This window comes from Salminus brasiliensis, chromosome 17, assembly GCF_030463535.1.
Source record: "Salminus brasiliensis chromosome 17, fSalBra1.hap2, whole genome shotgun sequence".
NCBI classification, from domain to species: domain Eukaryota; kingdom Metazoa; phylum Chordata; class Actinopteri; order Characiformes; family Bryconidae; genus Salminus; species Salminus brasiliensis.
Window position 1 is genome coordinate 27,797,130 of NC_132894.1, and position 27,870 is coordinate 27,824,999.

At 41.4% G+C, this 27,870-nt stretch overlaps 1 protein-coding gene across 1 annotated transcript in view; it reads right to left on the minus strand.

The window, feature by feature from the left end:
• nfat5b (nuclear factor of activated T cells 5b) overlaps nucleotides 1-21,108 on the minus strand; it is a 62,361-nt gene extending 41,253 nt beyond the window's left edge. The window contains exon 1 of the mRNA XM_072661202.1: nucleotides 20,861-21,108. Within this exon, the coding sequence (XP_072517303.1) occupies nucleotides 20,861-21,035 (175 nt within the window). The 5' untranslated portion in view covers nucleotides 21,036-21,108. The remainder of the gene's footprint in view (nucleotides 1-20,860) is intronic.
• Between the last annotated feature and the right edge of the window lie 6,762 nt (nucleotides 21,109-27,870).

The following is a 27,870-nucleotide window of genomic DNA, read 5'->3' on the forward strand; positions in this document are numbered from 1 at the left end:
CACAGATGACTTACAGACAACAGAAGTTGTCATCAGAAACAGTACCGCTAATTATAACAGCAACTACATTTTCTACGATTCCTGACAGTGACAGTGTGAGAGTTAAAGCCTAATATGTCTTATTATGTCCAATTAAAGCCTAATATTTCTTATTATGTCAAATTAAAGGACACACGAATCACGTATCACAAAACACGATGTTTGTTCAAAGAGCCAAAACGGCTTTGTTTGACGTGTAAAACCGAAAGCTCTGTGTCAAGATGGTCCTAAAAATGTACAGCGCACCATACCAAGATATCACCCTGCAGCACTGAACAGGTTCAGCCAGTGCACATAGCAAAACAGTCTAGTTTCAGCCTTTCTGTAGTTTGGGTGGGTATTTATTGTCACTGTGGGCTGTTACCATGGTATCTCTTAACTGTAATCAACACAGCCCTACTTAAACTCAACGAAACATGTACACTTGTCAGCCGTGACATTAAAACCCTCATGCCGCCAAAACAGTTCTGACCCGTGCCAGATCTCTGAAGGTGTTCTGTGGTATCGTCAGGCACCAAGACATTAGCTACATCTCATTGGTTGCATTAATGAGCCTTCGGTGCCCAAGACCCTGTCGCTGGTTCAGTAGTTTCTAAGGAGCTTCTTATGAGCACTTTTGTCAGGTACTGACCAAAGTATATTTGGAACACCCTGCAAGACCTGCCTGGTGTTTTGGAGATGTTCTGACCCAGTCGTCTAGCCATCACAATTTGGCAGTGGTCAAAGTGACCCAGCATCTTATGCTTTTCCATTTTTCCTGCTTCCAATGCATCAACCTAAAGAACTTACTGTTCACTTGCTGCCTAATATGTAGATCCCATACATGAACGTTATGGCTGATCAGTGTATTAGAGCTGCACAATGATTTTGGTATCATATTGATATAATACAGGCAGATTTCAGCAACGCTGCTGTTATGGTAAAGTTGTATTGTCTAACATTGTTTTCTATTTCTCGGTTTACTTTAATGGCTGTGTATGAGTAAGCAGTAGACAGCCTAAACTAATATTACAGCCTGTTGCTACAGCATGTAGCATCCTTTGCACTACACTGATACAAAAATGCATCAGCTAGTGATTACATTTGTTTTAAAGTTTAAGTCTAGTATTTAAATAAAAATATTGATACTCATATTATCTCAGGTAAAGGGTTGCTATAATATTAAACTGAGGTTAGCAGTTAACACTGAAGTGGTTCTTTGTTGCAGAACAATGCCCTGTGTAAATGATTTCAATCATTATACTAATCGATTAAAAAAATCGTTAGGTGCAGACCTAGCGATCATAAGAGGTAGACAATAAATAAGAGTCAAATAAGAAATTATTAATCCCAAGAGAACTAAAATAATGCTCATCTACACTTCCATAACAATTCACAAACTGAAAATCCCCAGAGACAAACAGAATAGGTCTGAAAATAGCCAAAAATAAAAAAAGCCACTGTGAAAGCTGGACACTTTCAATGCCATGCCTATTACCCCAGTTTCGGTGTTTCTTGGACAAACAATGGACTAACCTTGACATGCAAGGTAAAGCAGGCAGAGATCAGCTCCTTTGTCTAACATGCCAACATGAGAAGGGTGGCAGCAAAGAGGATGTTTATTCCATTCCGGGTTTTTCCATGTGCTTCCTATTATGTGTAATCTATTCCACACTGTACTGACGTGGGTAGAGAATTACCAGCATTGTCTTGGAGGCCACTGGGAGCAATGTAAAACACCCCCGGGACACAGAGGGAAGCTATGAAGTTAAGTGCTAGTTAGAATAAAGAGGACTACATGAACCCTTTCCAGATATTCCAAACTTCAGTTAGTATGTGCTGAAATTCTGTGTGCCATCATTAGCCCTAAGCTGCGGTCACATTAGACATTAGGAGTTCACAACACCTTGCGAAATGGCCACGATTGGGGCTGGACTGAAAGCCTGGTTTGGACCATGCACATAAAATAAAACACACAAACATTTGAAGAAGCAGAACAGAGTTCCACTGCTCCACAACTCAATCCTGGGAGGCTTTATACCCCTCCAGCCCATGCCTGGCATTGGGCATAGTGCCAATGCTGATGTTTATCTGCTCCAGAGTGTTATCCAGTCAGCCAATCAGCTATAACATTAGCATCACTGACAGGTGACTAGAAAAACACTGATTATCTTCATCTACAGTGGCATCGGTCAAGGTATGGGTGGGTATATTCGGCAGCAAGTGAACAGTATGTTCTTGAGGGTGCCCCCCCTCCCCAAGCACTACAAATGCTCTTTTCTCTCGCTCAGAGAAAACAGCCGGGAAAGCGCCACACCAGCTATCAGACACCTGCGCCGGCCAACATTGCGATTAAGAGTGATGAGGGAAGAGGGCGTCATCTACCCACTGGGAAAGAGCTCGGCCTTCGACCTTTGGACACTCTTGACCCCTAGGCCATAGTGGTAGCGCATTTGACCACTTAGCCACTCAAAGCCACATAACAGAACCTCAACAGGCAACAAACAATGTAAAACTGGTGGTAGCTTATTTAATACAATTCCTTAGAGCATTACTAAATTTGCTTAATTACAGTGTATAGAAAGTAATATACTTTTAATACTTTGTCCAACTTGAATGTTAAAAAAAGCCCCCAAAAAACAAGTAAGAATCGAAAAAGTCAAGCCATCTCATATTGAGTCCTTTATACTCTATATTATTTATTTAATAATAATCAGCAAGATGATCAGAGCTTTTCGGAGGTTTCTGTATTCAGTGTGGCTCTGCTCTGAACTGAGCGTGTGTCTGCTGTGTTTACTAGAGGGCTCACAAGAAGGAGGAGCAGACAGTGGACTCAGATGAAAGTGGGACCACAGAACGTTGTGGAATTCAAACTATTTACACAAGCTCAACCACTGAACTAACAGACACACACACACACACACACACTCACTTACTCACACACACAGCCTCTGACTTGCATATACACAGATACAAAGAAGTCCACACATGCACAAAAACACTCAAAGAAACTGTGGTCCCTTTAAAAGAAACTCCAACAGCGGTCCTGTGATTTATTTTTCACAAAATGACACTACACTCACTCATTTACAAATGTGGGGTAGCATTTAACCATAACCATAGCATTTCTATAGCCAACAGCAATCCCACCAAGACAAGAGAGCCCTATTGGTGCTTTGCAGGCCCTAAATATGTGACATCAACATGTTACTCCCCGGCTGTCAGCTCTGTGCGTAAGGAGGGCTCAGAATAACCTAAATAATCTGTATGATATTAAAAATGACATTTTCACATGGAAATTAAACAATCCAGATAGGTCAAGTTTATAATACAGTGCAAAAATGAGAGACCACCCTTCATTCATCTCTTTTGGGGGATGGGGTTAAATGATCATATTATTAAGATTGTTAATATAACCCTAACAATCACACAAGACCTAGCAGACTGATGGTGCTTTTTGACTGCATATTACTTACACTACTCGATTTGACTCATATTTTGGTACTTGGGCACTAAAAAAAGTACCAGGTACCAATTTTTCTAATGGAAAAGCAAAAAACCCAAATAGAGTGTTGGTACCATGCAGTGGAAAAGCGCCTCAACAAAACTGCCCCATCAGAAAAACGTCACTTCAACCACCCATAGGTGTTTCTGTCCATCCTTCCACTGTGAGAAGATGACTCAACATTGTGGGTTTGAGCTAAAAAAGAAGCTCTAACTGAGAAAAGGGAAACAGAAGACTATTTGCCAAACAATCTGCTGAAGCTGCTGCTGTTCTGGACTGCACTGGACTGCACCCCAGAGTCCAGACCTCAACATCACTGGGATTCCTTGGATTGTGAGAAGCAGAAAATGCTCCAACCTCTAATGCTGAACGTTTTCTCTAGGAAAACTGAAAGTGAGTCTCCTGAAAAGAATGGAAGCTGTAATAAAGATGAAGGGTGGACTCTCTAAATACTGGCACATCCTGTTTTCTGCTTCTTTTCCTGATGCTGTAAAATGAGTACCTTGCTCTTAACGTCCATTTTGAGCAGAGATTAAACAAATGAAAGGTGGTCTCTAACTCTCTAATCCTTTAAGCCAGTATTTAGGCCCATATGACTGACGAACAACAGCATGAAGCTGAGGTGTTTGCAGGAGGACACTGTGAAAGACTCGTTTACTCACCAGACCAGTCCACGAAATCCACAAATAAACATCACCTTTGGATGGCGCACGGACAGAATCAATGGGATCAACCATCCGTCTGTAAATTCCAGATGAGCTGTTTGGAAAATAGCTGCTGGAGTCACAGAACTCTGGAAGTTGACCTCTGAGGATTAGCCTAGCTTTTGTATGAGTGCTTGTCGACACAGTCGTTGGAATGTGGAAATCGACTCATCAAATGCACTCACAGGAGGAAGACAGGCTGTTTTCATAACTTCAGAGCACATTATTTCCAGTTTCATAACATGACTATATAAACAACAGTTATGAATTCTGATATGGCAAACATAAGCAAAACCTTGCAATCCTGAAGTGTGTGGTAATACTGAAGCCCGCTGCCTTTACTGTGTCCTTCAGTGTCTCCTCGATCAGACTAAGGCCTCACCTCGAGTGCATTAATCACATAAGTGGATTCAACAAGCAATCTAATTAAGACTGGAGAACGTCTGCTGATTAATTAGAGACACCCAAGGATGTTGTAAGAGCAGTGTTCCTACGCTGCGACAGCACGAAAGCTAGGCTCATGGTCAGGCTTCATGCTGAAGCTTTGGCGAAGATTCCTTGTGTACCTTGTTCAAATAGACCTTAATGAGATGGACCAATGCATCAGAACTAGGCCTAAAGAATGAGAGAGTGGCATCTCAGTTGAAGTCACGAGGAAGTAAACAGCTTAGACAGCTCCATCTCAGGCGGTGCTTTTACATAATTCTCAAGATAATCAGGCTCTATGTCTTTTAGCCAGGTGACCCAGTTCTTACGTAACAATGGATAAACCAATTAACCTGGCCCCTCACATAGGATTCAGTAGATGTTGGATGTATCTCTTGGTGCCACATCTTTGCTAGTCCATTGTCTACACAGCCTTTCTAGTGTTAAAAGCTCTTACAAAGGGCCTTCAGATGTCAACCTTTTGCCATCTTAACAGAGCAAGCCTTGTGTGCGAATATAAAGCAGTCAATCAAGAGAGAGGAATGCAATCGAATATCCTACATTTTTCTTGCACTTGCATGTCCACAAAAGATGCCGCTTTGGGTTGACATACTGACAACGGCGGTACTTCGCTAGACCATTTTCCAACCACTTTTTTCCATTCTGTCAAATTCCAGACTGTTTTTATTACTGTGCCTTTAAGACTGATATTCTGCGTGTAAATGGCCTCTCTCGAACGGGCTGCTCTGCACTGTGCCTCACTGAAAAAGTGGTGCTGGCTGACGATATGTTACGATATGAGATATGTTACATGGTAGGAGAAGAGACGATCAGGCATAAAGACCTGAGCGACTTTCACAAGGGCCAAATCGTTACTGCCACACAGCTGAGCTGAGCAAGACTTGTGGGGTGGTCCCAGTCAGTAGAGTACCCAATGACAGTGATCCAAGGAGGGACAAATCATGAACCAGTGACAGGATGTTGGGCACCAAAGGCTTAAAGTGTGCTGGAACGATTCACAGAATTTGCTAATGTTGCTAATGAGAGCAATGTGCCCCAACACAGCACAGCCACAGAGTTACATAGTCTGAATGCCTGTGCTAACCTCTCAGACGTATCTATAGGGGGCACATGAGCTTTGGAATTGAACCTTGGAGCAATGGAAGAAGGTTGCCAGGTCTGAGGAGTCCCATTCTCTTTAACATCACATGTAAGTTTGGGCTTGTGTGCATGCCACAGCACCAGGATGAACTGTGGGTAGTAGCCAGTGGAAGTAGGCGATGCACAGTTGGGAAACCCTGAATCCTGACCCCCTCGGCAGGCATTCTCAGATGGCATGGCTGTGGCCTCCTTCAGGGAAGGATTTGAGGAACAAGATAAAGAGTTGCTCTGGTCCCCAAATGGCACCGGTAGGATGTGCTGGACAAACAAGTCGGATCCGATCCACCTTGCCACCTTCAGGATAACTTACAGGATCTGCTGCAAACGTCTTAGTGCCAGACACCACAGAGCACCTTCAGAGGTCTTGTACAGTCCATGCCGCTGTGAACTGGAACTTTTTTGAAGCCTGGCGGCATATCTGACAGGTGCTCCCTGTGTTTTTTTCTGGTCTGTTATGTAAATTCATTGTGCAAGTTGCCATAGATTAGCATTATTAGACTGCATGAACAAGCGAGGGCTTGATCAAACTAATTGATTTCCTAAAAGCAAGGAACAATTCTGTTTTCCATTATATGGGCCCTTGAAGTTTAAACTCAACTGAACCCGGCTATGTGGCCCTCCCACCATGACCACAATCACAGGTGACTCATAGAGCAGGAATGGTAACAGGAAATCAACGCTGTACAACTGTTCACCCACATTTTAAGCTCTTGCTTTTTACACTGGGGGCCAAGACAATGCTGTGGATACATAAAACCGCTGGAAGAAAGCCATTGGGCCTTCAAGCACAATCACAATGAATGATGCCTAGTCCTTCTAGGCTACATAGTACTGGTGAAGCAATAAATGTGAGCATTAGGCAGGTGGATTGGAGAAAGAAGAAATCAGGTGAGAGAAAAAGAGAGAGAACTCGTAGCCATTCCAGCCTGTGAGGAGGAGGAGGAGGAGGTGGAGGTAGGCACTCGCTCATGTGACTTGGGTTTATACAGAAAACCGATGCCAGTAACCTGAGTGCTCTTCATCAGCAGACAGAAAGCAAACTCCTGGAGGCTTTGATTAACTCCCTAAATATTTAACATTTAGGACTCATGCACACATGCAGCGGAGCCAGAAGACGAGCGCTCACTTCACTTCACTTTTCTCACGTCACTGTAAGAGATGAGTCTTTTCTGATGAAAGTGCACAGCATAACAACACCCACCTACAACAGTTCCCTCTGCTTTTTATTCCAAAGATCTGCTGTAACTAGAAAGTACAGTGTTTGGAGAACAATGGTCTAGGGTTGTCATGATACCCAATATTCAATATAATTCAATAATTCAATATTGATACCAAGTATAATAAATATATACCAAATGATACCATGGCACATACAAATAAAATTAGGGTCATACAGGTCAGTATGGCAGGTGAATGTGCTGTGATTTGGGTATCTATAGCGTGTGTATATTTGCGTTAGCCTCCTTCACTTGGTTCTGAATGTGATCTACTATAACTAGTTATTTTATCCTCTGAGAACGCCCTTACTGTTGCCAGCTGGGAAAGAATTTCAGTGGATGGCACCTTGAGGCCTGCAGACGGCGCTCTGACTACCGTGGTTAAAACGAAAACTCTGTACTGGGTTTACATGACTAGCCACGACGCAAGCCATTAAAATATACCTGGATTGGATTGGAAATTCACAAAAATGTAAACACTGATTTAACAGTCTATGTTCAGGGCTGATGGGGTGGTTCCCTATTTTCCCAGTTTATTTATCTTTTATTTCAAACAGCAGGTTTGCTCTTGCTCTTGCATCTGCTTTACAAATGTAAAAATGATGAAATAGTGTTGCATCTACAACTATTAACATCAGCGTTCCCTTCTTAAGCCACTGCTACTATGGTCCAAGAATCACTAGTTCCAATCCCGAATAATGCTGCTTGCCATCAGCAGCCGGAATCCAAGAGCAAGAATTGGCCTTGCTCTCTCAGGAGTGGGTTGATGGCACTTCCTTCCCACATCACTCCTTGTGTGTTGTTGGTCAACGAAGGCATCTGTTAGCTGTTGTAACGGAGGGGTCTGTTAGCTGTTGTAACGGAGGGGTCTGTTAGCTGTTGTAACGGAGGGCTAGTGTGCTAGTGTTGGGGCATTGGTAGTGATGAGGAAGTGATTAGCCTTTCAATTTGGGCAGAAAATGGGGTAAAATTTGAAAATAAATGTATTTTAAAAAGTCTCCATTTTTGAGATATAGTTTTGCTCCAATTTCCTCAAAGTTTCATTAGGACACAAGGTTTAATTTGGAGATTAGATGGTTTGCCATATTGTGTAGACACAAAAGTCGGTTTCATATGAATTTATACGTAAGATTATCCAAATGAAACTGAAACTAATCAAATTCCGTTACTTTTTCATAGTAATCCTTTGTTTTTCGTTACAAATACATTTTTGAACAGGTAATTAATAATTAGGTAAAAATCTGTCTCAGATCACATTTTTAAAGTAACCTTCCTAACCCTGATCATCATTAACTGTTAGTTGTTCTAGGAACATCATCACTGATGACATCTTTAGAAGCATTGTTAACAGAAGTCTACTGTACTTAAAGACATTCATTTATTATTATATATAGAAATAACGCTTTAGTTTTAAGGATCTAAGCAAAATGCAGTGTCAAGCTGGTGCTAAATTATTTCAATAAAAGTATTACATCAAGTATTTAAAAAACATTAGTATTGTAGAACATTGTAGAACTAAAAAAACATGTAACTTTCACTATAATGGTTACATGTCCAGTTCAAACTCAGCAACTCAGCAAAATCTCCATTTCAACTGGAGGGAGGGGAGGGTCCGATCTGAAAAAACATCCCTAAAAAAAAAAAAAAAAAAAAAAAAAGAGTGTTTACAGTAACTTACAGTACAGTGTTCTGTGTTAGCCCCAGCAGTTATTGCATTCTTAAGGCTGTAATAAAGGAAATGCACTAGAAAGACTGAGTAATGGAGCTGTGAAGGGAAAATGACTGATCTCTTTCCATTGTGACGTAAAACTCTCCATTTGTGTAGGCCAAGCTTAACTAGTACTGCCAAAGGTGATCTGCAGGCATCCGACTATCTGCCCAGCTTAGGTTAATGAATTCTGCATTACATCAGCAGTAAAATTCAAATCCAAACCTTGAACGGTGGCCTTGAATGCAGTTCACTGACACAAAATGTGACCATAGTTATTAATTACAAAATACTGTCTCGCACTAGTGACTCTCTGAGCTGTTTTTAACATGTTTATGACGTTCAGGCCTTTGTTTCAAACACGTCTCACCATCAGCTAACTAGAAATATGATAAAGGTATATTAATATTAACCCTGTATTCATGAATGAATTAATAAATTACGAACCAATAAAACATGCCAAGCCATACTCACTCCAACAGTTCTCACATGAAACTAAGCTGTAAAACCAGGATATTATAAAAAATAATAATGTGCATTTACATATGCTAGACGTTTAGCCCCATTTATTCATGTTCAGGTTATAAAGAGTGTTTCATCCAGGGCTGATTTTGGAATATGACGCAATACAAAGCAGCCAATCATAGAACATAGATAATTTACATGTGTTTAGATTGTTTCTTAAAAAGGCACAGTAACAAAACCCACCTATTTCATTTTAATTCGAATGGGGGGGGGCAGAGATTGATCCCAATGACGCGAACGACATGCAAGCACACAAATACAGCATCCACAACATCACTAGTGAGAGTCAGTTTAAAATGCCTTACCAAAACTACAATGACCAACGAGAGGGCCGAGGGTTTGTATCCACTAAAAAAACTAAGAAGGTAACATTACCTAGCACAACATTTCAAATAATGCAAACAATCCAAATAACTGCACTGTACTTCCATTCCATTTGCATTTTTAGGCTTTTATGGCCATGAAACCCTTCATGTAATATAACTAGCATGAGGATTCATTGTGGATTCATTAACTGTCGCTATACCTGTTGCTGCACAGCTTCCTAGTTGGAACTAGCCATCCCAAACATTAGCAAAAAGGACAGAAGCTTAAAAAAAATACCATCAGTTCTGTGAAACAGCTGTGAAAAATAAGTTAAGGCTAATGTTAATGTTAATCACCCGTCAGCCCAAAACTTTGACCCTGTTCACATCTGGTCACTTGTGATTAGTATCTGGATTGTGTCCTGATAAGATTTTAGTCACATGCATTTACACTTTGTATGCAAATGAGTCTCTGGTAAGTCAGACTAAAACCCAATTGTTGTGTGGAACAAAATATGCAAATGTGCTTATTGCGCAGCAATTATTACTGGTTTCGGTTTTACTAGGAGGAGTTTTGGTTGCCGAACGTGTCTAAGAGAGATGGATGTGTTCTCACTGCTATAACGTGGCTCAAATGCATTTCAGACCCCCTCCTGGAGGTTTGAGTGATCGGATTTGTATCTGTATTAAATGAGTCTTGGGTGAGTTTACAGTTTGCATTTTTATGTGGCTTGGCCTTATCCACATATAATCCTGATACTCAAGATGCATCAAGGTGTAAACTGGGTCTGAGAAACCTCCTCATCCCTATTCTAGTTGCCTTACCATTGCTAAAACAGCTCTTCGCCCATGCCTGATCTAAGAACTTCTCTCAGCATCTTTCCTTCTTGACATTGACTAAAAACTGAGCTTCTTAAATGAGAAGCCTTGGGTTTGATAGAGATGTTCGCTTGAAGTTACATGAGATGTTTTCATTATTTCCAAACTTGCTACACTCATCTTAATAATAAAAAAAAAAAAAAACATCAACTGGTCTTTTTAAATACCTCAGCATTCTCTGGAATAAGATCTGGCTCATTTTGCTTCTCGACTAGATAAAGGCTATAAGGGATGGTTCGGTCTGACAGTTGCCAGGGGCTGATGGTTTAAGCACTCATGCAGTATGCTGTTAGTGCGAGTGCATAGCAAATATTCCAAGAGCTAGAAGGTTTTTTTTTTCAGTGGTTTGGTTAGCATTAACCATTAACCAGCACAGGGGTTCGAAGTGAAAGTGGTTCAGGCAAGCCGACGCAACACTTAAGCCAACTGAATCACCTTCACAATGATTACGGCTTAGGCCTACTTACGCACCGCAGGCGCATCAGCATGGAGGGACTATCATATTTCTTAACCTAGATAGGAGAGGGTGTATCACAGGGTCAGTGGTGATAATGTAACAAGTAACACTGATCACATTCTCACACTCCAGGGTGTGTGTATGTGATTTTTTCCAACTTCTAATGCTGGACAACAGGACAGAACAGAGGGACTGATGAAAACACAACTACAACATTTTACATGGTTTAAGTGGATCCCACTTCCAGGCAGTTGCAATGCAGTTACTATAACAGCCCTGATGGTTGCAACGGTGTTGCTGTGCAGGTGCTATGGAATTTCAAGTGGTTACTAAGATGTCCCAGAGGATGTCCATACGGTGGTTTCTGTGGTATGCCAGGTGATTGGTAAAGAAGTTGCTATGGAAATCCAATTCGTTTCTAAAGTGGTCCAGGTGGTAGCTATGGCAGTTGCTATTGTAGTGTATTTCAAGTGGTTGCTGGCTATGGTGTCTCAGGTGGCTGCTAGGGTGTTGACAAATGGTTGCTGTGGTACCCCATGTGGTTGGCTGGGTGTTTAATTAAAAAAAACTTTGCTATACAGAAACCATGACTTTAGACAAAATAATCAGGAGTTGGAATAGTGTCGATATCTTATTGCTTCCGCAATGTGCAACCAAAATATTGTATAACAGATGTACATGCACATATGGCCAGCCTCCCAGATAAGGACTAGTCCTGGACTACAATTTCCTTTTGATGGAGAATCTTAATTCAGAAAGTCAATAACAGCTCTTTCAAATACTGAATGTAGCTGTCTAAATATCTTGCTGCCCATGGGTCCATGCTTTAGAAGGCAGTGTAGATGAAGGTCTCTGAATCAACTGAAGGCTGGGATACTACACTTTGGCTGTAAAGGTGCTCAGACCAATAACACGCTAAAACTAGGCAACAAAGTTAGTGTTGTGTTGTTGGTGTATCAATATTGTCAATGACACCAATACTATATCACTGTATGTCTTATTACTGAACGTCTACAGGGCAGACAATGAAAATCCATTGAGAGAACATCTCATTAAGACACATGCTAAATAAATAAATCTAAGAAAGAGCTGGAAAGACCAAACAGTGTGCTTACGAATACGACTCGAAGAAATGAACACAACCCAATTCAAGACTACTTGCCATACCACACATTTCTGAGCTTATGGGGGTATCTGACCACAAAACTGCTGAACCAAGCTTTACCCCAGTGTCTTCTCATGAGCTTATCATCTCTTTACAGTAACAGGTCAGCAACATTTTCATAGCTAGCTCAACAGTCTCGAACAAAAACAGCCACAGACCTTAACGATGGGTGAGAAAGCACAGGGGACGGTCTCATTCTCATTGATTTCAGATCTGTGTCAAATTATAAACAGGTTCTCACCAGACCGTGTCACCAGCTACTAGTCATAACTTGACACTGATGCAATCTTGCCTCAGGCAATATGACTTCGTAGGTTGTCTTTGCATGGCTGACTCTGCCTGTAACATCATTTTACAGTATATGAACAGCGGCATGCAAACATTTGGACCCCCCATGACAAATATTCTGTGAGCAGCTAGGTGAGAAGACAAGATGTTTTTGTACAATTTCAGAGAGGAAAAAAAGCACCATGCAAAGGTTTGGGCACCTGAAGAGATTTCAACCCAGCTTGTTAGGAAAAAGGCTTGTTCATAATCATTGTTTGGAAAGACCAGGTGATGCAAATTTCTAAGCTTTGCACACAATCTTGACTCTTCAAATCTCAGAAATACCACATACAGAGGTATTTAAAAATGCTGACGGTATCTCAAAATTACAGCTGTCTGATGTGTCAAGTACACAGCCAAATAAGCTCATTCCCTCATCTGTATTTAAGTAAGTCACAGGGTGGGGGTACTGTGGGAGCTTACTGATTGGCGATGCCACGCTCTGAAAACAGGTGACGAAAACAGTTTAGCAACGTGCTGAGGGCGATTAAAAGGCCTGGACAAGTCGGTACAAAAAAGTGCATTCTGCCCAACCCTACTGTCCACTGTTTAACCCTGGGGTGAATGGATCATGTTTTGGACTTTTGTTGAAGCCAGTGCCATGAGGAACATTTCACTGGTAAATGCAAATGCACTGGTTCTCTGCAAATTCTGGAAGCAAACCTCGCACCATCTGTAAAAAAAAACTGAAGATGGAAAGCAGAACACATCTCAAAATCCATAATGCACTACCTCAAGAGTCCCCCAACCCAACTAAATCAGAAATCTGTGGATAGACCTTAAAAGAGCAGTGCATGCAACAGGTTCCAAGAATCTCACAGAACTAGAAGCCTTTAGCAAAGATGAATAGTTGATAAAGAATGAAAAGACTCTGAGACAGTTTTCACTATCAGTGCACACTCAGAGATATGACCCAGAGTGTAAACACTTACAGAAGACAAGAGTTTGTAATTAAAAGGTTTAAGCATTAAGCATGCTCCTCTTTAACAAGCCCGAACCAGCCCAGTGTGGGCGGGACCTGTAGCGACATGTAGTTGAATTAATCTGCATTCTTATAGGCTGCATGTTAAACCGCACACCGCTACACCAAACAGTATGTCAAAAAAATAATGCACTTGGTGGAGTACTGTATGAGATTCTTGCCGTGTGTTGAGACCCTGCGCTTTAATTGACCAGATAAAACATGGCAGCAGACAGTGAGGCCTTCTCATTCCTCTCTTTCTCAGGTTACATATTTATTTTACGAGGTGCTGATAAACATACACAGAAATACACATTGCTCATGCGGTTACAGTACTGGAAGTACAGTGGAAATTTTACTGCTCAAAAAAAAAAAAAAAAAAATAGGGGAAGCATAGGTTTCCACATGCTCCATTGCTCAGGCACCTATGCCCACACTCCTATCTCAACCTGCTCAAACCACATCCAGCTCTTCTTTAAAGTGCCACAAACTTCAGTCAGTGTGGTTTAAGACACGCTATGGCTTACTGTCTATAAAAATGAACAATGGCTCTCCCCCCTGTTTAGCTACACAGTTAAATGGAGTATTTTAAGCTGCAAAGTGTGTGACTGTAGTTGGGGTGAAGAATGTTTGAATGTGGTTGTACCAGCCTATTTACAGTGGGCTTATGAATACTCTGATGAGCTCTGCTCTGATTGGCTGGTTTACTTCATCATGGAGGCTCAAACAGAAGCCGCATGGCGTAACATAGCACAGCATGGCCAACAGGTCCCTAGGTCAACATCATTCCCTAGGTCAGCTAGGGTTTGCTTTTAGCCTAGCACCTACACCATCAGCAGCCCGTCTCTAAGAAGTCCTTTCTCTAGTCGGCTAAGGTTAGCTTTTAGTCTAGCGTGGATACCTGCAGAGGCCCTTTCTGCGAGCAGTCTTCCCCTGGGTTTGTTTTTGTTGAAAAGATATGAGTGACTATTGACTTCTGGTGTTTCTTAGCAGCATAAGGTTTGTAGCTCCAGTACACATGTGTAGCAACATGTCATGTCTGATTACATCTGGGGTAAATGGCAAATTGAGCAAATTAGATTTTACATTGGACAATTCTTTAAAACTTAACCAAAGTCTATATCCAGCACAGAATTTCCTATGTGAATACACAATGGAAAGTTTAAACAGGCTTCTGTCTCAGATCATTTTGCTTATTTAACTCAGGGCAACATTTAAAGCAAGGATGTGGTCTGGAGAAATTGGGTCACAAAGTATATGCAGACCTGTTCTAACACCAGACAGGCCTAATTCAGCGGTTCAGCGTCTCACATTTAATGTCTCAGTGAGGGAAGAGAACTGACAACAAGCCTTATTTCCAGCTTTGGTTTCATCTTACTGCAGATAATATGGAAATAATCTGAGCTGGCCTACTGTAAAACAGGAATCAGTGCCATACTGTACTGCCATCCCCTATCCTGGACAATGTATTTTCAGAGCAAAGCATTTCCCCCATCACACACATGCTAAACAAAGTTTCGCTAAAAATAAACACGTGGGCCTCATCTCCAGGGCATTTTGCCATCCTTCTGGGAATGCACAACCATATGCTTAGCTACATCTCCACTCCAGCGCCGTCTCCACCGTCCGTCACATGACACTCAGGCCTCGTTAGCGAGCCGCTCTGAGAGATCCACACACCGAGTGGCTGACAGGGGAAACAATAATGAGTCAAGTTCAGCTGTCACAAAGAGTGGGGACAGTGTGATAAAGCTTGAATAGAAGCAGGATGAAGATAATTAACAACAGCCATTCAAGTCGCCTTACGGGGAGCCTACATGGCTTTAAAGCACGCCTCTGAAAGCCAGCCTTTCGGACAGACGTTCCCTTTCAGCCCCTGCGTCGTTCCCACCCGCTCTCTGAAAGTAGATTTTCTGTGCTTTCGCAACTTTTTGCAGGATTAAGATTATGTAAATTCTCAGACAACAATTTCTCTCCTCTGCCAATGAGGTGGCTTTTGTGCATTGATGACAAATATAATTACGTTCTTTCTCTAATACATAACCACTTGTTCAGGGCCGTAAACCACTGAGAAACATGACTCAACACTAAATACGGCTTAAAAACCTGGACACATTTTAGCATTCACACTGAGCCCACCAGGATAGAGATGGCACCTGATTTAAAATCAACAGGTGCACAATTAAGCTGGATCTACAGCCTGACCAACAAATCAGTAGGACAACGATATCAGCTTATAGTGAGAGTGCTCAGTTTCATTTGAATCATTGAAGACAAACAAATGTATGAATGGAAATAATAAAAAAGAAACTAATAAGGTCATTAATAGAAAACAAAAGCTGCTCATTATTACGGGTAGCTCTACCAACAGTGTTACAGTGAGTGAAGCTACCTGGTTTAGATGACTTTAGAGAACTATTTATTTAAAGAAAGGTGGTGAGCACATCTGTCAGCAACTGAGAGTACAAAGCTCAAAAAATTATCATTATTAATCTGCAGTAACAATAAAAAATTCTTTTTGGGGGGTGTGGGGTAAGGCTGCCACTAACGGATGTTTTTCTATTGATTAATCCACAATAAAATCTAATTAAATCAATATAATTTGATTTAAAAAGGATATTTTCTGCAAAACGTTTAATTGAGCATTAAATTATAATTGTATAATGCAGCATGAAAGAAAATATGAAGGTTTATATTAAAGTGTGAAACCAGTTTGGACAGGGAACTCCAGCGTGATAGTCAGCAGTGCAATGGGATATTTAGTGTATGTATGGCATTCCCTACACAAAGATATATACTTACAATAATGGCGAAAATTAAATAATTAGGTATGGTTCATATCCCATCAAGCCCAAAGCACATAAACACACCAGCACCGCCAATCAACGTAAAAGCCAGACGCAACATGAAGGCCGTTTCTGCCGTTCCATCGTCCAGAAGAGTGCTGTTTTCTCCTGAAGTGATCTGCATGGTACTACTGCTGCTGTGATATGCCATTGAAACCTTGCCCAGTGTACAAACCACCTTTTTGTTTCATGTAATTTGAAGTACTCCCACACATTCATAACCTTGGGCCTTTGGGAACTTTTAAAAACCTGTTTTAAGTCAGACTCTGCTGCTGCTGGCATTATGGTTATGTTTGAACAGAAGCTCTGAATGGAGCCGGCTGATGTTGACTGGAGCCAAAAAATGACTGACCTCATGCAGCAATGACTTAGTGTTAATGAGGAAAAGCATTTGTTATTTATTAAACTAAAGTGTTTTAGAGATCTGAAAAAAGGTACTTCGTGTCTGCAATTGGAGTTGTTGCTTGTAAAGACTATAAAAACATGGTTAGCTAGGGTAAGTATTGCTGCTTGTTATAATATGTGAATATGTCAAGTTACACTGAGTTATGAAGCCTGGAAAACAGGCAAGTAGGCTTGGACAGTGCATTTACATGAAAGTTTAGAATAATGAATCAGAGTATTCTTCCTTTTCCTTGCGATTTCCAATTCATTGTGTTTGGCCAGTTTCGGGACGATAGCGATACTGATACTGAGCATCGTATCATTCCACCCCTTAGTCCTGATGTCTTACTCCTGATATTTTTACCGTGAAAAAAAAAATAAGGGCGACTTTCCAATCACAAAAATCCATCAATGGGACTATGGCAGTGTTGACATGCCTACATGTCACCAGCTATACTTTTAAAACGGTTTTAAAGATATCAGTTCTGCAAAGAAGCACAGAGCAACTCATTACTTTTCTAAATACCTTTAACGTGAACCAACATCTAACATTAAAGTCCATCTTAGAGCTAGTGTTTAGCGTAGGCTACTACTTTCCTAGCTATGCCAGTAAAGTTTACCATGATAAAGAAAACAAAGACATAAAGACGACGAGAAAACTGCAATCTTCACTTCACTTCACTTCATCTGCCCTAGGCGGAAAAAGATAGGACTGTGGGTAATCTGGCGTCACCTGCTGTGGTGCAGGGTCACCTCTTATGGTAGGTAGAAAGTTAAATGCGAGGTCAGCAAATGTGTGTTGTGTTTACATGCGATTATATTAGCTAAAGTGCAGAAGGCTAGTGGATAAGTGATGGTTGTCCATCTCACTGCAGACTCTTAACTGCCCCCCCCCCCCACAAACCCGTAGCCAGGTTAGAACCAAGTCAGATTTTGTGCACATTTTGTGAGTCTGCTTTGCTTCTGAATATCAAAGAAGTACTGCAGGGTTAAAGGCTAATAAAGTACCATTAGGATATTTGATTTCCAGCAATATGACACTGCTTGTTTCAGAGATAACAGGCCTAACTTCTTATGCTTAGTTACACATTTCTGCACTCGATCATGCAGACCTAGGATCTGATTTCTTTGCTCTACAAAACTAGTCTTCTTAAGCATATTGTATCATATTGCAGCACCTGCAACGTGATGAATGTTTAAGGGTCTGCCAAGGCCTCATTCTGGTGAGGTATAAGAGATGTAGATGAGATGGACGGGAAGTCTGAGGCCGCACTCAAACATAAAGTAAACCAATAATGAGCAGAGCTAGATGTAATAAAACAAAGCCATGACTGAAGGGGAAAAGCAATCTGGCCAGAAACCAACGTTAAAGGATAAAACTGGACGTGAAACCACAGCTAAAGGGCAAATCTTTTCCCCTTAATGCCAGCAGGATGATCTCTGCAGTACCCTAAGCATACATTTCGAAGGAGTGCTGTGAATGGTTCTTTAAGCAGTGCCTTTTACATCAAGAGAAGGTTCTTTAGACCTTTACAACAAGGTTCTTCAAGTTGACTCTTCTCTTTATGGAACCAAAAGCGGTTCTTCTACGGCAATCGTTCAAAGAACCATTTGAAGCTTCTCTGTTTTCAATAAAATAGTCCAAGAGGACTCCAAAATAGGCCAAACCTTGCCAAGGAAACTAGAAAATGGCTGGCTGAATGGCTTTTAAACTGAAGCACACTGCTCTTCTCCAGATAGCAAGCTGATCCCATAGCTGTGGTTTAATGTCTCCAGATTTCACCCCTTCCAAACTCCCTAATTTGTGTTTTGAGTGCGGTACAGTGTAAATAACCTTTTTAAGCTGATATTATCGGCTCAAAACCAAGGACTGAAGTTCAGTAATGATGCCATTAACTTCTACTCTGTAGTTAGTTGGACGCATATTTCGATATGGGCAAAAGAATGAGAGGCTTGTTAACCCCAGCAAGGGGTTCGTTCTGGCCCCTTGCACAAACTTCCAAAATGCTGCAGCCTGACATTTATACCGCGCAAAAGCACGCAGGCAAAACAGAGCAAGCGTTTGTTTGTTCATACAGGTAGCACACCGCGAAACCCAGCACAGAGGGGCATATTCACACACCACTACACTACAAGCCAACAAGACGCACCGCAGTTTCTCGCACCCTAAAACAAGACTTTTAGTTCAGAGAATAAAAAGAGCTAGAACCATACTGAGGTCCATGCAACCCAACGTCAGGCTTAGCCTCAGCCACGCTCAAAATATCCAATAATAACGTCAACAATAGCAGCGACAGCAGCCAGGCCAGCAGACCTTCACCTAGGATTACCAGCAAGATTATTTCTTACGTAATCTGGGAACTGCTAGGCTACGTCGAGGCACTGACCCAAGATACTATTCCACACGAAAACTTGCGCAAAACGTAACCTAAACGAAGCTCCTTCGACAGCTCACTAAAGAAAACACAAGGCCTAATTGCAACATGAGGCCGTAAGCATCCTCCCAGACTTCCTGCAGAGACCTCCTCATGAACTGGATTCAGTCTTACTAAAACCAGGTGAGGAACATGAAACTGAAAACGCCCCAAAGGAAATAACAGGCCCAAGTAAATTCTGCATGACCAGCCTTACTCCTGACATACAGGTCGAAGAGTGTGTGTGTGGGGGGGGGGGGTCATAGGAAAAATGTCTGGGAGTTCTCTGTTACAGTCTTTGACATGCAGCGCTGAAAGTGAATTCCATTATCATGACAATCGAAGGAAACTGGTCTCAATTGCATACTTCTGATCCGGTTCCACCTACTTAGCGCAACGTAATGTGAGTGACAGAGTTTAACAACGAAGGTAAAGTTTATTAAGAGCGTCTCAGCTGCTAGACTGAAGGAACTGGATTTCAGGATTTCAGCTCTCTGATCATTTTAACCAAGGTCTCAGATCTTCATTGGCTTGTTAGGGCTATGACTTGTTCGCAGACGTCGTTAGGAAATCAGTAGGAGATGCAAAACTTGAATTTCAAAACTTGAAAGAAAATCATCCTAAGAATTTGAGAAAGACTCGTAGCTGGATACCAAAAGTGATTACAGGCTGGGGTACTTGCTGAAGAGGGTTATGCCAAGTACTGACCATGCATGGTGCCCAAACCTTTACCTCTGGACCTTTTTCTTTTTTGTTATTTTGAAACCGTAAAAGATTTGTGATTGGAAATCGGGTCATCTCTTACTTGGACGGCTGTTTACAGTAGCAGCGTAATCTTCCCCAGGGGTGCCTACACTTTGCATGCCACTGGCTCTTGTGTGTAGTTGAAAAGTCCATAATGGCTCATAATGCATTTTGCAACTAACCCCGTTATTACCGTATTATTACATCTCGCTATCCAGGTTTGAGATGTCAGGATCACGTAGTAAAGCCTTCCTCTTCCTCTCTGTGATTTCAAAACGTGAGCAGGCTATTATCCAACAGTATGGTTACACATTACCTTTACACAACTGCGTAAAACCTGTGCACTGACCTACTCCACTACTGCTGCTGCTTTAGAGTCAACAGTGGAGTTTGGCAAATGGCAGATGAACCTGGGTCACAGGAACCTCTCAGTCTGGCCGTTTCTTCTGACCAGCCGGAGCCTCATTCAGAGAGGTCTTCAGCACAGAGGGGCTGAGGATTCGGAGGAGGCTGAAGTCTTAGGACACATTCACTAAAGGCAGAAACAGTGAGGTGCTCTTAGTCCCAGACTAGGACTCGGTTGGCTGTAGGAGAAAGTTGGCCGGGGCTGTTAGGCCTGTCAGGCAAGTGAGACACGAAGAGATGGAGGGCAACAGATAAGGCCAGAGGGGGAAAAGGCGAGTTTTGTTGACTCCAATCCCGGCCCCCCCTTTCTCACTACCAGCCACCCTCCCTCTCTCCCTCCCTCCTGGCTCAAACACATCAGCCATGCCATGCATGAAGTAGAAAGGAGCAGAAAGAGTGACAGCAGCGTCACTTGCAGCTCTTTCCCCCTCATATCAAACCACCACACAGCTTAAACGCCCCCTAACAGATGCACTAACTAACTAATTAACTAACCAACAACATTACCTAACTAACACACACACACACACACACACACACACACACAGAGCCGAGAGGCTTCTTCGCCTCCGAGAGGAGGAAGGAGCTGAGACAGCGGGGCGCGCGCGCGCGCGAGAGCGAGAGAGAGAGCGAGAGAGAGAGAGCGAGAGAGAGAGAGCGAGAGAGAGAGCGAGAGAGAGAGAGAGCGCGAGACTGACTCTAAACTTACCTTTGGAGTAGAGCGAGTTTGGGGAACGGAGGTCGAGATCCGCGCTGAAGAGCGAGCTGAAGTCAGAGGGCATCGCAGTGCCGCTCCGAGCCCGAGAGGAAACCCGCTCCTGCCCGCGGCCAAAACCGACGAGGGACAAAAGTAAAGACAGGCGCAGACTTCCTTCACCATTCATAAAAAGGTCGTCACGCAGTTACTGCTCCGCGTTTGGTCACTTCACGCTAAGCGAGAAGTGCGTGTTTGTGTGCGTGCGTGAGCGTTGAGTTGGTCTCGTGCTACCCCGCCCACTCCACGCAGGCGCGTCGCTGAGGATGAGCGATGGGCGGAGCTACGGTCACATGATTGACGTGGTAAACAAACGAAACAGGAGTCCTTTCACGATCAGCCCTGCCTGCAGAAATAGTGCACGCCTGGAATAGTGCACGCTTGTAGGACACGTAGTAAATATTTATTCTACTTTATATATATATATATACATGTCCAATAAAAAAACATGTCTCCAGAATGGTGACTTTACAGGAGAAGGCAAAAATTTTCATAACTTTGAATGGAAGTCAATGTAAAATACGAGCTTATTATCCAAATAATTCAGAGCATGTAGGTCCCACTTTAGCTGCATGGCTCCACAAGTGTGTGCAAAGGCCTCTGATGACCAGATCAGATCCACTTGAGAGAGTTGCCTGAACGCGAGATTTACTGGAAGAGATAAGATAAAATCAAATCAGACCTTTCTGTACAAAGGCGTCGACATGGTCAATGTCCCCGATATACTTAAGTTTGAATATTTACCTATAAATAGTACAGACTTGCTTGTCATAACTCTTAGAGTTTTAATGCGGCCTCAGATCTTTAGGCTGGAACATCCCCTGGGCAGGGCACCAGTTCAGTGCAGGGTACCACACATACACCCATTCACTCAGACACTCACACCTAGAGGGTGATTTTACATTGTGAATTCACCTACCCATGTGTGGAGGTGGGAGGAAACCAGAGGACCCAAAGGAAACCCATACACCCAGACACTGGGAAAACACACCAAACTTCTCACAGGCAAAAACTGGAGCGAGAGTGACAATCGAACCTACAACCTCAGGCCCCGGGAGCTGCACCACTTTGTGGGCCCCTAGTGCAATCAGTGCACAGTTATTCTGACTGATGACCTAAATATTAAAATATCATGAAATATTCCTATCCTGCTGGGCGTGGTCTCTTTCAGGACTTCTACAGGTCTCAAGGGGTCACTAAACGGTTTGATGAGAATGAAAATGATATAAGTCATATGCTCTGACCTTCGCAGTCTCTTCCAATGCTCTCCACCACCATCATCATCAAAGCACCACCTGAGGGAATGTGCTTAGAAAGAATGGTGTTCCCTCCCTCCAGTACAGTTCCAGACTCGTAGAATCTGTGCTAAGCTGTACTGAAGCTGTTTCACCTGCTTATAGTGGCCCAACACCTTGCTAAGGTGGTTTTCCATTACCATGTAGTTCAACATATATTTATAAATAAACATAGAAGTTTTAATAAGCTCTGAGACAAAAAAATGAAATGTGCACATGTTATGGGATTCACTGCTGGAAGGGGCTTCAGTAACGTTACTGGGATCCTTCAACTAAATAAAGCTTTTCGTGGAATTGCCCAAGTTAAAATGGGGATTTGCTGTAACACTGAAGGACATGGCTTCCAGTGACAAAACGTATCAGGTAACCACACTTTTAAAAATATATGGGTGATAAAAATGATAGAAATAGATGGCGGAGGTATATATCACATTCATGTGATTTTCTTGAATTTATTATTATTATTTTTTTTACACCATAGGACACTTTTGAGATTTGGGTCGAAATAATAATAACACTTTTTTTTAAATATAATAACAGGTTCATGTAGAATAACGACATGTTTAATCGTTTAGTGATGATGACAATATTGATTATATATCATGTGTGACAGTGCCATGGCAATGTCATGTTAACAAGTCAAACATCTACACATAATCACCAATAATTACTAAGTGAAAACAGGTTTATAAAATATGCAATTTTATTTTACTGACAAAAATAGGTTATTTAAGGGTTACTGTAGCTGTATACACTCTTAGCCTAATACTTAGTTGATGCATCTTTGGTAGCAATTACAGCTTCAAGGCGTCTTGGGAAAGAAGCGATGTGCTTGGCACACTTGTTTCTGGACATTATTGACCCTTCCTCTTACCATATCCTTGAAAGCTCTGTCAGGTTGGATGGGGTACGTCGGTACACAGCCATTTGCACCTGTAAAGCAGCAGCAATGTTCTGCACTCTTCTTGTATGCCTTAACAAAATCTTTTGACCCCATGGCTTGGAGTTTGCTCTGACATGCACTGTCAACAGTAGGACCTTATATAGGCAAGTGATGGCAATCCCCAATCATGTCCAATCAATTGAATTCACCACAGTTGGACTCCAATTGAGTAAAGACATCTCAATCAGTGGAAACAAAATGCACCTCAGCTCACTTTTAGGTATAAAGGTGTGCATACATATGATATTTAACATTTTGATCTTCTATAAATTAGCAAAATTACTAAAAGCCTGATTTTGAACCTGAATCCAATCTATCTTAGAATAAATCTGTAGCGTAATAAAACGTGGAGAAGGTGTAGGGGTGTGCAGACTTTCTGACTTATATAGATATATATATGTAGAGAAAGACATTGAAAGTATTGAAACATGGGGGCAGTGGTGGTTCAGCGGTCAGAACTCCGGGTTATTGATACCTGGGTTCGATACCTGGGCTCGGCAAGCTACCTCAGTACGCCTCAGTACCTGGCAACCCTGCTTTGTAACTTAGCGTGGTTATGTAGTTGCTTTTATACACCTGTGGCAATGGGATTGAAAGAAACATCTGAATTCAATGATTATGAAGAGGTACCATCATAGTCTATAAATAAATAAAGAAATAAATATATACATACATACATATACATATAGTAATTACACATATAAAGAGTGTGAGGGTGAGAGAGAGAAAGAGAAACAGACAAAGAATACAGAACTCGCACTGAAAAACATTTGTCTGTGTGTGTGTGTTTCTGTGTGTGACAACAACTTTCCATCATCACAGATCCTGTGTTTACAAAGGAAGCACATGGTCTGGCAGCATTACAGTTGCCACATTGTTCAGCAGGGTGACAGTTAAGTCACTACAGCTACACCAGATTTCATCACTGCTGGCTGCAGGTGGCACTGCATAAGTACTGGACTCAAAACTCAATGAGACAATTGTTTATCAACATGTGTAAGAATGTGACATTTTGTTTTTCTTGTGAGACTATTTCAGTTCTTATGAACGCTTATCAAAAAAAAAAAAAAAAACGAATTCTGAGAATGCACCGTTCATAACAGCCTGCCTGAATGTTCCTCGCACACACTTCATAATATAGGCCTTGTTCAGGATATGAATATCAGTGGTGCTGTTAGGTGATGGAGGAAAGGGAACGACCCTGACAACAGCAAACAGTCCAGAACACGCTGCATGTATTTGTTTGTTTTCAGCCTGAGAGTGAGAGATGTAGGTTTCTGAAGGGCCCACTTCATGACATCCTTATCTTGTGTGTAATATTTGTTTGCCTTTATCTCGACATTGCGCAGGTCTGGCCTACATGCCTGTGAACCCATCCAGGTCGTTGAACTGTCTAGTAAGCCGACTGGATCTGTGATATAATCCGGAAGTTGTTTAGCCATTCATGAATGAAAGATTTCATTTGAGCCGATGAAGTACTTCAGAAGACTTCGGTATTAAGTGAAGACACAAAAAGCGCAAATATGATAAAACACTACTCAAAAATCGACAAGATGCACTTATCTGAGGATGATCTGGCTGACAGCCCTCTGTCTATGGCGAACAAATATAGATACACAACATAATGGACAGAGCACTCTGTCCGCATTTGCCTTTTGAGTGAAGTTACTACAGCTTTGCTCGGTGAAAGCTTTACTCTATACGCTGGTTGTGTTGTAGGCGACACCACTGTGTCCATGACTAACTATGAAAACGTATCCATCTTTTATATGATTATACCTTAAAGAAGGTCAGGCCTTTATCCACTTTACTGTGGATACTTACAGTTACCTTGAACTTTTCAACCATTTGCCACAATTTAGGCTTCAAACATAAAGATATGAAATTGTCATTTTTTGTGAAGAATCAACAACAAGTGGGACACAATTGTGAAGCAGAATGAAATTTATTGGATATTTTAAACGTTTTTAAGAAATAAAAAAACTGAAAAATGGGGCGTGCAATATTAGTAATTAAAGTAAGTAAAGGGGCCGAATAATATTGCACGCCCCACTTTTCAGTTTTTTATTTCTAAAAAAAGTTTAAAATATCCAATAAATTTGACGATTGAGTCCCACTTGTTGTTGATTCTTCACAAAAAATTACAATTTCATATCTTTATGCCTGAAATGTGGCCAAAGGCCGAATACTTTTGAAAGGCAATGTATGTAGGGAATGCACACACACAGAACACTGGCATAACCGATTAATGTACCAAACATTCAAACTAAACTAGCTAGCTCACTAAAATGCTTTCAAAACTGGCTTTAGCCCACCAGGTTGCTCACACTCAAAAAGAGGGCGGAGCAATGTTAGCCTTGAGATTGGTCAGGGTTATGCTGACCTAACTTGACCCACTTTTAGGACCGCTTATTCTACATTGTGAGGAGAGCAACACAGGTGAAATACAGCAGATATTTATTAGACTTTGAGAAGATATTCACAAGACGTACTTTGTACATTTACACAGAGGGCCCTGAGGAGCAAAATTAACTTTATTACAAAGAAATAACAGGCTTTAAGCTGTTATAGCTGGCAAAAAGGATTATTTGGAGTGATATCATGGTAGAACGTCAACAGAGAAGCTTTCAATGTGTTAGGGATGGACAATAATGTCCGATTAGTATCGTTATCGGTGAACAATTGCTTTAAAAAATTGTAGCATCAGACAGGGGTTTGTATTTAACTGTTATTTCGCACACACAACCCTCTATAAATACAGGTTACATTTTCCGTAGTGCTAATCCAGGTAGATGTAGCAGCAGAGACTGTATGTACTTGAGAAATATTGGCATCGGCCAATCGTCTCTGCATTATACTGTTCTTTAAACTGAAAAAACAAGAAAGAAAGGATGACCTTTGAACCAGCGACAGGGTCTTGGGTGCCTAAGGCTCACTGATATGATCCATGCAGGTCCTAACTTGCAACTTGCAGGACAACTTAAAGGATCTACTGCTATCCTCTAAGTGCCAGATACCACAGAACAACTTCCTATGGTCCTATGGAGTCCACGTCTCGAAATATTAGTGGCACAAGATGGACCTATCTTAAATTAGGAAGGTGTTTTTTTTATGTTCAGTGTACTGTTTTCTGTAGAGCATGGGTTCTCAAACCTTTCTCAGCCATTGACTGTATTTATCAATATAACTGAACTGTTCAAATGACCACATTTAAACCATCACATTTATTTAATGGCAGCGCAAGAAGTTTTCCAGTGATGTCAAAGTTTATATTAAAGTTTATATTGGCCTCTGGATTCCTTGGGTAAATATTAGGGATCCCTTGTGGACCCTACATTGAGAACCGTGGCTGTGGTGGAACTCCTTTTCACTACAGTTGACAAAAACATGGCATTTGAACAGGGGTGCTCAACATTTGCATACGAATATCAGGTTCAGGACAGGTCTGAGCTGTAGGACGACAATGAAGACAATGAAGCTGCTGTTTATTTTGCAGTATTGGGATCAAATCAGATCACGCCCAGATTGTTTACATGCCTTCACTCCACTTAACTCATCTGTTTGGGACGTCTACAATTTTGGTATGACTTCTCGCTCTCTCTCTCTTTTGCACACACACAAAAACATAAGAGCAATTATAATGGGAGATCATGTTTACACAACTTACGATGGCACTGGTTGGAAATACCAGGCCTTACTACTACTACTACTTCTACAAATTATCGAAGTCGAACAAGCACAACAAAGCATGGCTAACTGTTTAGTGTGGTGTTACTCAGTTGCTCAGATCCACCCACCCAAGATGGCAGCTTAGTACAGTGCCACAGAAACCCAAAAATAGAGTTACACTGTCCCACTATCTTAGCTCGCCCACTTTGACAATTATAGTTAATGAACAACAAGGGTTCAGCCGCAGACCTCTATGTTTGCTCCACTGCTCTTTCTATAAAAGGAAAACACGTAAATACAAACTTAACATCACAGGCTCCACAGTTTACAGCCTTGCCCTTGAATGAAGGCGTTTTTATTGGCAATCGGGGAATCAGATGATAAGCAATTTTACAACCCCCTAATGACCGGTTCTATATGGCCATAAAGTGGACACGTCATCCTTTCAGAAATATATAGTGCTAGAAGTTGCATATTTCGGAGAAAAGGCATGACTCATTTTCAATAGAACACTTATATACATAATGCATAATATTTACATAATAATATATAATGTACACAAAAAAAAACTTTACTTAATCCATTAAGGTCAACAATTTCCACTTAACTGTAACTTAACTATGATTAAATCACATTATTAAGATGCAAATAACTTAAAGAAACCAACATGACTATATTATGTAAAACCATTATGACTGTATTAAGGTTAATTAAGGTTAGCTTGGTATTTACTTAATAGTGAAACTGACCAATATAAACTTTCTTTTGCTTTACTTAATTGTGTTGATTAACGACAACAGAAAGACATTTCATTATACTGACTTAACTCACATATGTAAATGTAACTTAACTGTTGGGCCTCTGATAGTCAATTGTATTTATTAAGACCTAATAACTAACAACATTAACTTCCAAATCACTGCCAGAATAATCCTGCGGTACTGTAAGAGTGAACACCACAGTAATCAGCCAGCGCACAGTCACGCTCAGCAACCCAGAAAATTGCAACTTGCTCTTGGGCCTCACTGAGGCCAGGCAGACACCCATCATATAAAACA